The sequence below is a fragment of the Rhincodon typus genome, chromosome 26 (genome assembly GCF_021869965.1).
Source record: "Rhincodon typus isolate 14 chromosome 26, sRhiTyp1.1, whole genome shotgun sequence".
Classification (NCBI taxonomy): Eukaryota; Metazoa; Chordata; class Chondrichthyes; order Orectolobiformes; family Rhincodontidae; genus Rhincodon; species Rhincodon typus.
The window spans coordinates 29,615,926-29,633,038 of record NC_063357.1 but is presented as its reverse complement, the minus strand read 5'-3'; the positions used below and the strand labels follow the sequence as shown (position 1 = coordinate 29,633,038).

The 17,113-nt window shown below is 41.4% G+C and overlaps 1 protein-coding gene across 1 annotated transcript in view; it reads right to left on the bottom strand.

The window, feature by feature from the left end:
• LOC109913295 (peripheral-type benzodiazepine receptor-associated protein 1-like) overlaps positions 1-17,113 on the bottom strand; it is a 208,984-nt gene that overhangs the window by 104,220 nt on the left and 87,651 nt on the right. The window contains 2 exon segments of the mRNA XM_048612371.1: positions 3,243-3,326; positions 6,087-6,161. Of these exon segments, the coding sequence (XP_048468328.1) occupies positions 3,243-3,326; positions 6,087-6,161 (159 nt within the window).

The following is a 17,113-nucleotide window of genomic DNA, read 5'->3' as shown; positions in this document are numbered from 1 at the left end:
TAGACCCTTCTTCAGAAATTTCTGAAGAAGGGTCTAGGCCCGAAACGTCAGCCTTCCTGCTCCTCTGATGCTGCTTGGCCTGCTGTGTTCATCCAGCTCTACACCTTGTTATCTCTTGAATTCATAGGACATTGACATCAGCATTTGGGAAGGAGGGAGCTGTTTCAATGGGATGGGCTCCGTCTGAATCATGCTGGGACCAGAGTCCTGGTGAATCGCATAAATGGGGCTGTGGACAGGATTTTAATCTAATAGTGACGGGGTAGGTTCAGTCGCATAGAAAGTTATGGATAAAGTTAAAGTGAGGAGAGAGCTCAGCAGAGGTTATTAAATTTTCCAGAACAAGACACAGGACAGAGAGCATGAAAAGGCTCCGGAATCTAACTTCAGGCACAGCCGATAACGGGCCAACTATGAGCTGGGGGCAATGAATGCAGGACTGAAGTGGTTTACTTGAATGCATGCAGTATACGAAACAAGGTAAATAAGCTTGTAGCACAAATTGAAATGGCAAGTATGAAGTTGTGGCTGCAAGGGGATCAGAGCTGGGGACTAAATATCCAAGGATATACGTCCTATCAAAAGACATAGGGATGGCACTGTGGCACAATGGTTAGTGCTGCTGCCTCACAGCACCAGGGACCTAGGTTCAATTTCTGCCTTGGGTGACTGCCTGTGTGGAGTCTGCACATTCTTCCAGTGTCTGTCAGTACAATGGTTTCCTCCCACAGTGCACAGATGTGCAGTTTAGGTGGATTGGTTAGCCTAAATTGTGCATGGTATCTAGGGATGGGCAGGCTAGGTGGATTATCCATGATAAATTCAGGGTTACAGGGATAGGGTAGGGAGGTGGATCGGTGCAGACTTGCTGGGCTGAATGGCCTCTATCTGTACTGTAGGGATTCAATGATTCTATGACAGGCAGATGGGTAGAGGGGACAGGGTTGCCTTGACAATAAGCAATGAAATTAAATTGATATCTAGGAGTGGTATAGAGTCGGAAGGTGTAGTAACTGTGCGGGTAGAGTTGAGGAACCACAGAGGAGAAAAGACCCTGATGGGATTTGTGTACAGGCCTCCTGGCTGTAGTCAGGATGTAGGGAAGACACCAGCAACATACCAGAACTTCAGGAGTATCAGGGAGCAGAGGTGAGTGTAGTGGTCATTACTAAGGAGAAGGTGCTGGGGAAGCTGAAAGGTCTGCATGTAGATAAATCACTCAAAACGGGTGGCCTACCCCCCGGGGTTCTGAAGGATATAGCCGAGGAGTTGATAGTGACATTGGTGGTGATCTTTCAGGAATCAGTGGAGTCAGGGAACATTCCAGAGGATTAGAAAATGCCAACATAACATCCCTTGTTTCGGAAGTTAGGGTGGCAGACGACGGGAAACTGTCGGCCATTAGCCTGACCTCAGCCTTTGGTAAGATTTTACAGACCATTATTAAGGATGAGATTGCAGAGTGTTTGGAAGTGCACGGCAAAATAGGATGAGACAGCACAGTTTTGGCAACAGGAGGTCATGCCTGACCAATCTGTCGGAGTTCTTTGAGGAGTAACAAACTAGTCAGACAAAGGAGAGCCAGTAGGCATGATCTATTTGGATTTCGAGAAGACATTTGCAAAGGTGCTGCACAGAAGGCTGCCAAATAAGAAAAGAGACCATGGTGTTAAGGGTAAGGTGGAGGATCAGCTGACTGACACAAGGCACAGAGTGGGATAAAGGGGTCTTTTTCAGGACGGTAGCCGGTAACCAGCAGAGCTCCACAGGGTCAGTGTTGGGACCACACTATTCATGTTATACATTAATGATCTGAGGGCTTTGTTAAAAAGGTAGGTGAAGGGGCAGGTGGTGTTGAGGAAGTGGGGAGGCTGCAGAAGGACTTGCACCGGCTAGGAGAGTGGGCAAAAAAGTGGCAGGTGGAGTACAATACGGAATGTGGGAGGTTATGCACTTTGTTAGGAAGAATAGAGGTGCAGAATATTTTCTAAATGGGGAAAGGTTTCGAAAATCTGAAGGACAAAGTGACTTGGGAGTCCTAGTTCAGGATTTTCTTAAGGTTATCATGTGGGTTGAGTCGGCAGTTAGGAAGGCAAAGGCAATGTTGCCATTCATTTCAAAAGGGCTAGAATTGTACTGCTGAGGCTGTAAAAGGTTCTGGTCAGACTGTATTCAAAACATAGTGAGGAAATTTGGGCCCCATATCTAAGGAAGGATATGCTGAGATTGGAGGGTGTCCAGAGGAAGTTTACAATAATGATTCCAGAGGTGAAGTGCTTCTCACATGAGGATCGGTTGAGGACTCTGGGTCTGTACTCGATGGAGTTTAGAAGGATGAGGGGGTATGTGATTGAAACTTACAGAATGCTGTGAAGCCTGGATAGAGTGGATGTAAGGAAGATGTTTCCACTAGGAGGAGAGGCTAGGTCCCGAGGGAACAGCCTCAGAGTGAAGGGACAACTCTTTAGAACTGAGATGAGAAGGAATTTCTACAACCAGAGCGTGGTTCATCTATAATACTCATTGCTGCAGAGAGTTATGAAGGCCAAGCCATTGAGTGTATTTAAGACAGAGGTAGACAGTTTCTTGATTGGTAAGTGGATCAGGGTTATGGGGAGAAGTCAGGAGAATGGGGTTGAAAAACATATCAGCCATGATCGAATGATGGAGTAGACTCAATGGGTCGAATGGCCTAATTCTGCTCCTATGTGTTGTGATCTTACCCCAATACTTCCTGCAGTCATGTCTATTCAGGGATCTGGCAATGAATGTCAGGATAGGTCTGAATGTTAACCCGGTAGTGGTCATTGCTCGTGCTAGCCTCAGATTGCCAGCACTATCTGGTCTGGGTTTCATTGGGGACTTGATTGCATGGCAGAATTGACATTGTCCAAGTAAGTGCTTGATCATCTCATAACAGTGTCAGATCTCCAGGAGAAAAATGGCGTAAGGTTCCCACCAGGTTTTCTAATTGGTGCATGGGATTCCTATTGCACATATTAAATTTTGCCTATACCTGCATACATATTATATGTATATATATTATCAACAGATACATAATTCCAACTATAGGAATGCTAAATATAATATGGCATTTGTACATTTTTAAACAAGGTTTAACTTGCCTATTTCACACTACACACACCTTATATTCAGTACTGACACAGCACAGTATTAACTGCGCCTTATCTAATTTATACTGCTTCACACTTATACATTAAAACAGATGGGAGCGCACATACCAAATCCTCACATATCCGCTGGCGTTTCTTTATCTCTTCCTCATGGCTCTCACATTCTTTCCGTTTTTTACATAATTCTGTTCCCTGAGGAGAACAAACAAATCCTGGTTGGGGCCATTTAACATTAATCATTATTTTAATCAACCTCTTCAGACATGTTATGACACACTTCCAGTGCAGGTAGCACCTAAACCTGGACGTTCTGCCCCAGGAGTCAGGACACTATCATGGTAGTCCAAGGCCCTTCCATTTCACAATGCTAATTGGACAAAAGTCCAGGAGGTAGCAGAGATGTTTTCTTTACATTTGCAATTGACATCTTTAAGCAATAAGCAACAATTATCTTTTTTGTGATGAAGATAATTAGGTCTTTTGGATGGCTCTTAGATAGAAGTCAGTGTGCCAACTTCTTCCTGAAGCTGTCTGGCTAAGAGAAAGAGAGCATGTCTCTGCAGTGAGACAGTGAAGATTCTAACTGTTGATCTACTTGTAAAACTTGGTTTCAGACTCTGAACATGGTTCTGGGTTTTAGACACATGCCACACACCAGCAATCAAAATAAATGCATAACTTCACAACAAGTGGAAACATTCAATTTTAAAAAAGTATATTTTAGAAATGCCTAAACATCATGATTAACACCCACATTCTGATCTAAATCTTGACAGAAGGAGCTACTATTGTATGCGTAACCGTGACACATTTGGGAAGGTCTTCCAAAAACAGTGATCTAGATATTTCCTTATTTAACTCTCCATCTGTGTTCGATCCTATGTGCTCAACCATGTGAGACTTTCACCCATTGTGTGGGAACAGCATACTTTGTCATATTAATGTCACCCCACTCCGCAAATACTTTATTTATCCACCACACATTTTATGAAGCAACATCTGAGATGGGAACTAGTTACAATGCACATTAGAAAGAAAATGCTCAGTACTTGCTTTTTTTTTAGAATCCCTACAGTGTGAAAGCGGGCCATTCCGCCCAACAAGTCCACACCAACCCTCCCAACAGGATCCCACCCAGACTCAATCCCCTACTCTATTCCTGTAACCCTGCAATTCCCATGGCTAATCCACCTAACTTACACATCCTAGGACACCACAAGCAATTTAGCATGGCCAATCCACCTAATCTGCACATCTTTGGATTGTGGGAGGAAACCAGAGCAGCCGGAGGAAACCCACACAGACAGTCACCCGAGGCAGGAATTGAACCTGGTTCCTGTTGCTGTGAGGCAGCAGTGTTAACCACTGAGCCACCATGCCACCCAATAGTATTCCAATAGCTCAGAGACATTATGAAGCATACTTTTGTTATAGATTACCCAAACAACAAACTGGGTTTAAGAAATCGAAAAAGAAGCTGATTGTTGGAATTATCAGTGATTTGATTTGAATCATTGTTTCAACACCATCTTGCTCATAGAAATGCTTCATTGACCTGATTCAGGCTCTAGTTCCTGAAACCTTTGCCAGCACTATCTTCCCAATATAATTCAGCAGAATTTACCATCCAGTTTGCCCCTCAAACAGCAGGAAAGATATCACGGGGTGCCTATCGAGAATTTCAGCAATGTCTCTGAAACCTGTTCTGGATTTAGGACAATGAATTATACATTCAGAATAAATACATCAGCAGTTCAAAGGCTGGATCATGTTTCCAATGAATCTGTTCTTAAGTGAAAACAAGTTTGGTCTGATTGTTTATCTTTCGTAATTGTGGTGAAATCAAGTGTGGTCAAGCATAAATCATTTTGACTGGGATTGTCAGAAACAATCCAGAGCTGGAATAATATAAATTAGATTACATGAAACGAGTGAAGCACTGGAATCTGAAGAAAGAACTCCAGAAACTGTACATTTTCTTTTAACAAATCTTCACACACTGTACATATCCAATGAAATATACTCGAAAGGACAATTTTCAATGACCATACTGAAACCTGACTGTCAAGACTGCGCAACATGTCTGTAACCTTGCTCCTCGTCAGGCACTGGGCTCTAATTGCAACCTAAGTAACTATTTTCTGAAATGGGTAGAAGAATAATTGAGAACAAACAAGAGAGAAAATAACCAATACTACCACACTCAGGACAATCTCATGAATACTGAATTCATTTGATGAACTTTTCCCCATGCAAAGGAGCTCAATATACATCAAATGTATTTCCCAGCTATCGAGAAAAAGGCACCGAATTCCATATGGAGATGTCTGATCAATCGGCTCTTAACAGTTAACTCAGCACCAACTTCCAATCAACTTGACCTGTGACCACCCCATTCTACGCACAAATTCTCAGAGTAGCCAAGTCCAAGTGGCCAGTAGGTACACTGAGACAATTAGATATATACTTCAGTACGCAACTGAGTGTAATGTCAACAATGTGTACCAGTTTTCCAGTAAATAGCCTTCAACAGATCTAAGGAGCAAGAAAATAAGGTTACCAGAAAATTTACCGTGGAAATTATTGCATTTTAAGAGAACTTGGGTAAATGCAGTAGCAACAACATCAAAATTCCGGCTTGATTTTAAAACTGGAATGGGAGATGGAAGCAACATAGCCTCATGGATCTACACCATTGCAAATTTAGTCTTTTCTTTCCCTTCTGAGATAACGTTTGTAGACATGTTTTGCTACTGGAAGCAAAAGTCTGTGGAATCCCTTTTTTTTAAATGCCTGCAAGTGTGGAATGGGTCTACTTCAAGCTTTATGCCTGAGCTTCTTCTTAAAGTCTTGTAATGTCAGTCTCCTCCAAACTGAACTTACCAGCTGCCTAACACACTTGCAGTTGCAACCTATACCTGACACCTGAGTTTGTGCAATGGATCTACTTGCCTCTGAGGTTCTGCTGAATTCTGTTGTCACTTGCAATGGTAACCCTGGATGTGCGGATGATATTCCAACTGTGGGCTGTCAAATAATTGAAAAATAAGTTGTCATTACATGGGCCAGTCTCCTTGCAACAAACTTAGTTTGTAAAACAGACAATAATTGTTTTGATCACTCAAGCACATGCTCACATAAGGCTGAAAAGTTTTCTTAATAAGTGCTTCAGAACAAAAGCAAAATATTGGGAAATCTGAAGTAAAAATAGAAACTGCCAGAAATACTCAGCAGGTCAGATAGTATCTATGGAAAGTTCTTTTTAATTCATGCATGGGATGTGAGTATCAATGGTTAGGTCAGCATTTATGACCCATCCCTAATTGCCCAGAGGGCAACTCAGAGTCAATTGCATTGCTGTGGGTCTGGAGTCACATGTAGACCAGACCAGGTAAGGATGGCAGATTTACTAAAGAACATTAGTGTACCAGATGGGTTTTTACAACAACTGGCAGTTGTTACATAGCTGTCATCAAGCTAGCTTGTTATTCCAGATTTTTACTGAATTCAAATTTCGTCATGTGCCATGGTGGGTTGTGAACTCATGTCCTTTGAACATTAGAGATTCTGGAGTGCATGTCTAGTACATTAGCACTTAAAATTTATTGTAGGAGCTTCAGGAGAAATGGGTGCGGAACTAGTGGGTAAGATCACATTTGTAGACTTTAGAAACAAAAGCAGAGTTGGAGATAAGGAGATAGTGGAGGATTTATAATGTCAAGGTTTTTGTGTGTACAGGGGATGATGATGGATGTTTGAAGGGAGATGTCGTGGTACCAATGAAATGGAGAAGTATTAACTGTGGCAGCTCAGATGGGGCCCAGCAATGAGAACTTAATGGACATGTACTTAATGGAAAGTACACAGAAAAAGGGGAAAATTGGTCTCATTCTTGAGATCTGATGAGTTTGGACTAAGCAAAAGGAGGGACGGGTGAGAAAATATAAAGGAACACAGTTATATACGATCACAGGCCTGAAGCATCAACTCTGCTTCTCTGTCCACAGATGCTGCTATATTTTCTGATTATTCCCAGTATTTTTGGCTTTATTAAAATGCAAAGGGACAAGGATCCTTGATTACAGTGAATGTAATTCTTACATTTAGTGCTTGAGATGAGATTGGAAATGGAATCAGTGTTAAAGGATATCTTGGCCATGGAAAACATAGAAACATAGAAAACAGGAGCAGGAGTAGGCCATTTGGCCCTTCAATCCAGCTCCAGCATTCAATATGATCATAGTTGATCATCCAACTCAGTCCCATGTTCCACCTTCTCCCCAGACCTGAGGTTTGGGTTCTCTCAGGACGGAGCCTGATGGCAGTCTCCAGTTTGTAAATGCGTTTCATTTGTCAGTCTGTTCGCAAGTTAGTTTGTACGTAGGTCAGAACACAATGTGGGACAATATAAAATAACCTCTTGTAAATACAGGAAATGTTTATATGTTGTATCTTTAAACTGTCACCCAGTATGGGATTGTGTTTGTAGGTACGAGCATTCATAAGTCGGCTGGTCATAAATCAGCGATACCGTACACCCACCATTAAACAGAACCAGAAGGCAGGAGGATAATTTACTCAAAAAATTAAACATGTCATGAACTTACTGAGGACATATCACTATTCGTTGCAGACCCTAAGTGCAGAAAGGATGGCAAAGATGTTAAAAGAGGTTTTAGTAACTGTAGCTAGGGCAGCACAGTGGCTCAGTGGTCTGTACTGCTACCTCACAGCACCAGGGACCAGGGTTCAATTCTGTCCCCAGGTGACACTCTGTGTGGAGTTTGCGCATTCGCCCCGTGTCTACGTGGGTTTCCTCTAAATGCTCCGGTTTCCTCTCACAATCCAAAGATGTGCAGGTTAGCTGGACTGGCCACAGTGTCCAGGGAGATGTGCATAATAGGTGGATTAGCCCTGGGAAATGCAGGGTTACAGGGATAGGATAAGGAGTGTCAGTGTGGACTCAATGGGCTGAATAGCCTGCTTCCATACTGTAGGGATTCTATGATTCTGGTGATTGTAATGAGGTCAACCAGCTGGACCAGATACCTTTTTCCCAGGGCTGAAATGACTATTACGAGGGGTCATAATTTAAAGGTGATTGGAGGAAGGTATAGGAGAGACGTCAGAAGTAGGTTCTTCACACAGAGAGTGGTGGGCATTTGGAATGTGCTGCTGGTAGTGGAGTCAGATACTTTGGAGACTTTTAAGCGACTCTTGGATAGGCACACAGGGGATAGTACAATGCAGGGTAGTTTGATCTGAGTAGGATAATAGGTCAGCACAACATCATGGGCCTAAGGACCTGTACTGTGCTGTACTGTTCTATGTTCTATTAAGAGCCTCAATCAGGGAGCCCTAGCTGACAGATAAAAATGGGAGTATCAGATATTCTGAGAGCTGACTCTGAAAAGGCAGTGCTAAAGTCAAGGACTGTTCATGTGTAAATAAAGGATGACTTGGTGATAGGATACCGGCCTCTGTGGAGCTATTTCATTGAGGAGAGAGGATTCACAAAGGGGAGAAGGTACTGGCAGGGTAATAGAGACCACACTACAGCCACAGTGATTTGGATAGCAGTGCTTTGAATATCATTAAGGTTAATTGTAGTTTCTATTCTTTCTATTCAAATTACTGTGAAATAAAGGAACTTAATGATTTGCATCAGGCTGATCTCATCAAGTGTTTGTTTGGACCGTCTTCAAATAGATTTGAGAAGCGACTGCATAAAGCACACAAATATCCGTCAGAAGGGATAATATTATTGCACCACTCTGCTATGCTACCATGCAAATTGATACAAGATAGAGTTAGCTATTTTTCATAAAGTGAAGCATTTAGTATCCAATGCCACTGAACCTGTATATAACTCTACAGCAGATCCAAATTTGTAGTAGTGTATAAAGTATAGGATATGAAGGATAGGAATACATTAATATCTCAAGGTTTCACGTTTTTACAACCCTTATAAATTCTACAATGATGCTTATTCAGTGGAATACAAGGCTCAGGAGTCTGAACAGAGGGAAAAAGTGAAAAGGGCACGCATCCAGTATCTACTTTATCCATCACAATTCAGAAATCATACTTTATATTACAAGCAGCAATTTATTTTGTTCTGCCTGTGGTATGTGAAGGGAATTTATTGAGCTATTAGTCAGGAAAATATTTTTCCAAGATACAGTGAAAAGTACTTCACTTTCTTTCAGGAGATTGCCTAAAGAAATCTTGCAAAGTTTTCCTGTATTTATACCACCACTCCGAAATTATTATTCATGAAGTTTAAATTTAATTAATGTGTTACATGTAGGTATTGTCAAGGATTGGAGTCTATCATGTGTTGAATAAGCCAATCAAAGTAGAGGCAAAAAATGTGCATAGATTACAAAAGAATATGTATAATTATAATAAATTTGACCATGTTTGACTGGGCAATAGAAAGACACTGACACTGGAAATGTATGCATTTAACAAAAGACCTCTCACAAGATCTTAATAACATAGGAAATAGGAGCAGGAGTAGGCCTTTCAAGTCTCAAACTTGCTTTGCCAGTCAATAAGATCGTGGCTAATTTGACTTTCCATCCTGGACTTGCTGATCAGCTTTCTAACATGCCCTTAAACGTTTTGAATGATTCATCCTCTTCTGATCACTGGAAGAGAATTCCAAACATTAACAAGCCTGAGTAAGAAATTCCTCATCATCTCCATCTTAAATGGGAGACTAGCTATTTATAAACTGTGCCTCCCAGTTCTAGATTTTCCCGTGGGGAGAAGCATCTGCTTAACGTAAATTCTTTCAAACTCCCTCAGAATCTCACACCTTTCAATTACCGTGTACAATTCTATTCCCAAGTACTATTTAACATTCAATGGCTCATGGACTTTGCATAAGTAAGTCCAGAACAGCAATGCATGATTGAGCTATTCCACAAAATGAGAAGATAGTCTTGTATCTACTCTGTAATCAAGCAATGCTCCTTAACATCACCCCTGATGTGTTCCTCAGTCAGCATCTCTAAAATTTCCATTTTCCGTTCTTTTTGCCTATGACCTACAAAAGCCTTTGTCTACTTTCTCCAGTCTCCGATTGTGTAAGCAAACACCAGACAAAAGCACCTTCTCTGTAAACCATGCTGCTGCGTCAGCCAAAATCATCCGTTACTTTTCTCCCACTGACACATAATATTGCTACATGCCTCCTCTTGCTTTATTATACCAATCCTTCACGCAAATTCCATACCCTGTCAGTTTAATCTTCTAGTCAATGTTGTAGTTTAACCAGGTCCAATTCCAAGTACAGCTCACTTGCCTTCTAGACAAGCCTACTTCTAATCATTCAATCTTGTTCTGTGCACATACAGTATTCAGAATAATTAGTTGCTCTATTTCATTATGTTCTTTTACTTGGTGTACCATTCCATCTCATTTCTCTATAGTATTTACAGATGGGGACATATATCTGGGCCCAAACAGTAATTTTATTTGCCTCCCCATCTAATCATCTAAAATTTGTCCATAATCGCAGTCATGGTTTCTACTCCCATTTGTTTAATGTCTTGCCTCTTCCTGCATTTATCACCTGCCCAAACACTGGTTGCCATGACATAAATAAAAAATGCTGAGATACTCAGGATGTCAGACAGCATTTGCTGAGAAGAAAAAATCAATTAATGTTTCAAGGATTTATACTCCCTCAGAACGGAGTTAGAGATGAACAGCATTTAAAAAAGGAAGTGAACAAGAAAAAGGGGGATAGATGAAGGGAGAAAGGCAATGATTGCCCATATTGGACATTAAATAGGTTAACCTGCAAAGATTTGTGTGGGTGTAAAATTCAACAGTTTTACTCTTAAATTAATAATTCTAAGGTAGAGAAGACAAAGATAAAAGACCCCTCATTCCACTAAGATCAGGTAACAGAACATTGAGGATAGGGATCACCTCCCCTAGTTACAAAGTTATATCTTCAGGGAGGGTTATGTGGAGATCTATGTCCACAAATATCATTAGTCTTCCAGCGGTTCCACACAATTTGAGAATCCAGCAGCATCAACACTACCATGAAACTGTGTATCTATATGACCATAATTGTACCAGCTGCAATCTCCTGCATCACAAATGTCAGCTGTAAGTCAATTCGATCCACTCTACGTGGTATCAAGAAATAGTTGCAGGCACTAAATATTGCAACGGCTATGGGCCCTGTCAATATGCCAGCAATAGTACTGAAGAACTTGCCACTCCCCTAGCCAAGCTCTTCCAGTACAGTTACAAGACTGGCAATGGTAAAAATTGCCCAGCTATGTCTCATACACAAAACACAGGGAGAATCCAACCCAGCCAATTACCACCCCATAGTCTACTCTCAATCAGTACAATGATGGAAGGTGCAATCAAGCAGCACCTGCTTAACTCCAGCCTGTTCAACAACGCCCAGTTTGTGTTCCACCAGGGCCACTCAGCTCCTGACTTCATCACAACATGGACAAAAGGGCTGAAATCCAAACATGAGGTAAGAGTGATTGCCCTTGACATCATGGCATCATTTGACAAAGTGGGGCATAGAACACAACATAGACATAGAAAATAAAAGCAGGAATAGGACATTCGGCCCTTTGAGCCTGTTCCACCATTCATTTTGATCACACTTATCATGCAACTCAATAGCCTGTTCCCGTTTCTCCCTCATATTCTTTGATCCCTTTTGCCCCAAATGCTATATCCAAATTCTTTTGAAAGCATACAACATCTTGTCCTTGACTGCCTTCCATGGTAGCAAATTCCACAGGCTCTCCACTCAACTAGGTGAAGAAATTTCTCGTTTCAGTCCTAAGTGGCTTACCCTGTATCATCACACTGTGACTCCTGGTTCTGGAATCCTCTGGCTTCGGGAACCTCCGTGCTGCATCTACCATGTCTAGTCCTCATGGAGGACTAGCAAAACTGGAGTCAATAGGAATGAAGGAGAAAACTCTCTCCTGGCTGGCGTCATTCCTGGCCCATAAGAAGATGGGAGTGGTGTTGGAGGTTGGACTTCCCAGCTCTGCAGGAGTTCCTCAGGGTACTGTCCTAAGCCCAACCATCTTCAGCGACTTCATCATTGACCTTCCCTCCAACATAAGGTCAAAAGTGGAATGTTGCCGAATGATCGTATAATGTTCAATACCATTTGCAACTCCTCAGATGGTGAAGCAGTCCATGTCCAAATGCAACAATATCCAGACAATATACAGGTTTGGGCTGAAAAGTGGCAAGTAATATTCACACCACACAAATGCCAGGCAATTATCTTCTCCAATAAGAAACAATCTTACCGCTCTTTGACAAGCAATGGTATTGCTATCACTGAATCGCCCACTACATCCATCCTGGGGGTTGCTACTGATCAGAAACTGAACTGCACTCAAGACTTTTGTCATGTTTGTCAAACATGACTGACTTCTAACAAATCAACCCTGGATGTTGCTTACGAAGCCATGTTCTTGCAAGCATCAATTAATTTTATGATCACAGTTGATCATAATTTTGTTGATTTCCCTAAACCAATGTTTGCCTAACTGAGCTATAATTGGGTTTATCCCTCCCTATTTTCTGGAACAAGGGTGTGGCATTTACAATCCTCCAGTCGTTTCACACCACTCGTATATCTGGGAAACACTGGAAGATTGTGGCCTGGCCCTTCATAATTCCCACTCTTATTTGCCAGGAACCTAGATGTATCCAATCTTGGACAGAGTGACTTTTTTTTTAAACTTTGGGTAAGTATCTCATCAATAACTATTTTCACCCTATCCAATCTCTCTACTCGCTCCTCAATCATTGTAACATTGACAGTGTCTTCTGCTGACAGAAAATGGATGCAAAACATTCATTTAATATCTCAGCCATGACCCTGTCTCAAGATTTCCTTCCAACCCTAATCAGCCACCTTCCCTTTGGTAATTCTTTTACTTGTTATAGTTTTATTTAAGACTTCAGTGTTGCTTTTAGATTGTTCACTAATCTTTTCTCACTCAATGGACTAGATTTTACACTGCTCCACTGTAAAGTTTCTAGCCTTATGTTCCTACTGATATGCAGCACATCACACTTGGCTAAATAGGAATTTATCTTTCTATGCCCTTCCCTTTTGTGTAAACTCACTAATGAAAAGTAGAATCATCCCAGTCCCTGAACAGCATGGCCTATGGTGTGAAATTTGGGAAAATTGGGTGAGATGTCCATTGAGGAATTTTACAAAGTTGAGATGAATTTTGCAACTAAGTCCTGGATGTCATGATGCAATTCTCACTCACGAGTCATGAGAGGCGCATTACCATGGATCATGGCTCATTTTCACCTTCATTACTACCTAATCGCACCCCATTAACGTGTAATGTCTCATTTTCCCACTTGCCAGATGCCAACAATTCCTGATAAGAAAGTCAAATCAATTCCAGTTTATCATTTGCTCCTCCTTAGATGCCAGTCACCAGCAGCTCAGTGCACACTTGATGAGCAGTGACCACATGACCATTGACATTGGTATTCAACAGGCATCTGCCTCTCCATATCATCATGGTACTTCTCTGATCGATCTACATGTCTGTTCCTGCACTTTAATACAGACACCCAAGAGCTGGATGCAGGGATCATTCATTGTCTGTAAAATTATTGATGCTCAACAGACAAGCACTTCATTTTGAGAGGCAAATGCAGCTCCTGTTTGTTTGATTGCTGTTTGTTTTTGGTGATGATGAATAAAAGTAATTGTTTAGAAGCATCTGAAGACTTCCCTGTATATGTTGAACAATGATAAGATGCTGGGCTACAGTGGGCATTGAGGAAAGAGCCGTTGTGATTTAGACAGGGTTGTAAGATGGAATATGGTTAAGGACAAGTAAATGTGTGCACTGGTCTTAAACAGTAGCTGAGATTGGAATGTGCAGTTGTGCAAGGAAATGCCAACCATGCCACTTCTGCATTGCGAGAAGCACTGTTTTGTGGCTGCTGTCCTACTTATGTTGATAGTGAAGGGCAATTCCAGACTGCCAGTGCTTGATCAGGTGCATGACTGGGGATCAGACATGGAGCTGGCATCATGAATCTCAGGACAGCCCAGCAGTGGTGAGTGGGAGGAATGGGCTAACATTGGACAAAAAAGCCCCAAAATGTACGTAGCTAATGAGGTGGATTTGGGAGGATCACACAAGAAAACCTGCTTGGCCTCACAGAAAGAAACCTCTGTGAAGCCCTCATTATTAAATAAACCTCCAATGTGGTTTCAACCGCAGAGAAGGACGAATATTTCCTGAAACTACGAACAGAATATCCCAAGCCAGATGGCCTGAGGAAACTGAAGGATGAGAAAATTGAGCCTGCATCTCCATGATCTTCTGGTCTAGCTCAAGCTAACTCTATTGTTACTGTATGTTACAGAAAGGTTCTGAAATCTACCTATAAAATCAGCTTTATAACAGAACAGTTAGGGGTTGCTTTAAAAATGTGCCAGGTGAATTGCTCGTTGTACTTGGTTGCTTGTTTCCCATTTCCTAACGAGATGGGCATGGCATTGTTTACTTCAAGTCCATCTGTTTCATGAAATATTAATACAGGTATTAGTTTTGTGCAGTGAATGCCTGTCTGAAAATTTAGCTGAGCATTGAACTATACAACACTGATGGACTCAGCTGCTACATTCCCAGCAGAGCAGCAAGTTACCTAGGCTACAGAACAAGGACTGAGTTAACCCTTTCAGGGATGCAAGTCTACCGTTTTGCCCAAGTGACAAATATAGTAATTTTCTCAGGCTATTCGTCAAAATTCTCCGAAATACAAAAAATGCACCATAAAATTTATCAAATTATACAAGTTACATCATAAATAATAACCACAGCTTTACATTGTTCTCACTTCTGCCACCTGTTTTTGTAAATTAGTAACCAATATTCAATCTTAATCATTTGGTGGTATAGGACTTGAGTACTGCTAAAAAACATCACAACTTGCTGAAGTATGTTTTCTTGAAGTCATCAGGCCAATTCACAAGATATATTAAAGTTAAGGGAGAGCATCATTCACATTAAGTGAAGGCAGAGTGATAATTGATTGGTGAGTAGACCCAAATTGGCAAAGCCATTGCTATGGAAAATGTATCAGTTAGATTGTGACTGACAGTTAACTGCCAAACTTTGTTTAAATATTAAACCAGGCAGGTTTACTTTTATTCGTGAAGGCATTCTGAGAAATGAGCCATAAAATGGCTGTCACTTATTTTGACTTTACCAATATGTGCCTTTTTCTTCAGCAATATCTCACAAACATAACAATAAAACAAACCGCTCCCAATGTACAACCTATTAAGGATCTTAGATACATTCTCTCCCAGAGAATATTTGGTTATAGATCGTGGAAACAAACCAGTCCACATGGGCACCCAACACCAGGTCACAGACTCAAACTGTTCCCATGGATACCCAACTTAAGATCAGAGATACAAACCACTTGCAATGAATACTAAGACCTCGATCATAGGCACAAACCATTCCCAGTGGATACTTAGCCCAGGATTAAAGACACCACAAAACATACCCACTGGGCATCCAACACCAAGTCACAGATCAAACAAATCCCATGAATAACCAAGTTTGGGTCACAGAAAGAAACCACACCCAGTGGATATATAGCCCTGGATCACAGACACTAATTATTTTCAATCAATAATTGGCCCTGGATCACAGACACGAACAATTCCCAGTGGATACTTGGCCCTGGATCACAGACACGAACAATTCCCAGTGGATACTTGGCCCTGAATCACAGACACTCATTATTCCTGGTGGATACTTGATCTGTGATCGCAGAAATAAACCATCTCCAGTGGATACTTGTCACCAGATCATAAAAACAAACCATTCCCAGTGACCAGATAAATGTAGATCTCAACATAATAGCTCTCCCAGATCTCAGTTACCAACTGCTCCCAACAATAGCTAGCATGGGTTCAAAAATAACTCTTCCTAAATAAAGCCGAGACAAAAAAAAATCTTGAAACACATACCAAATGTCTTCACACAAATGATCACTGATTAATTCAAAATAAGGCACTTTAAATAAATTGGCTGAACATTCAGCTCCAGTGTCACACAGTCTATCACTGTTATTTCACAGTGGGACCTGGCCCTTTTTCTGGTCATGCCTACCACGTTACATCCATCTGAGTGACTACAAGGTCACAGAAATAGCCTGCAAACTCAGGGCTCAATTTACATCAATATTTAACTGCTAGAGTTAAGAACTGCGTTATAAAACAAAACCAGAAGCAGCTCAAATTGAACAAACAATAAATTTCGAGACAACTCTGCCCTTGGGAGACAAGCGTACAGCTAGGGTGCAGCATGGAGTGGTTTCTTTATGTGGCTTCACTATAGGAAAGCAATAAACATTAAGTGTTGTAACACAGCAAGTAACATACTGCAGAGCTATAAAGCAGTCATAAATTAAACATGAAAAAGACCAGCTCTGAACCAGCAAACCAAAAATCAGGAATATTATCAGCAAGCTCTTGGCCAAACAAACCAAAATCCACTTTGCTCTGCACCACAAAGAGGCCTTTTTTTTGATAAACTACACTAATAGGGGAAAGAAAACATTAAAATTACCTGCTTTGTCTTTGTGATTCAGACTGTATCAATGTAGAATGTATGCCGGTGGTGCTGCGTCGAACTAGGCAAAGCCCCTGCTGCTGCCAAGCAACAGACGAAGGATTTATAGGACAGTCTCACTGGTACAAATAGAGAGTGAGGCCCTCATCTTACCATCTCAACATGCATCAGGAAAAACAATGATATTACCTTTCTTCTAGAGAAATGGGGATCCCATTCACGGTCACACTTTAGAGCAGATTATTAGATGTGAGATCAGTAAGTGAGACACATACTACAGCTGTGATGGATGCACTTCTCCAGCCCACTCCCTCCTTCTCCTGCACAGCATGG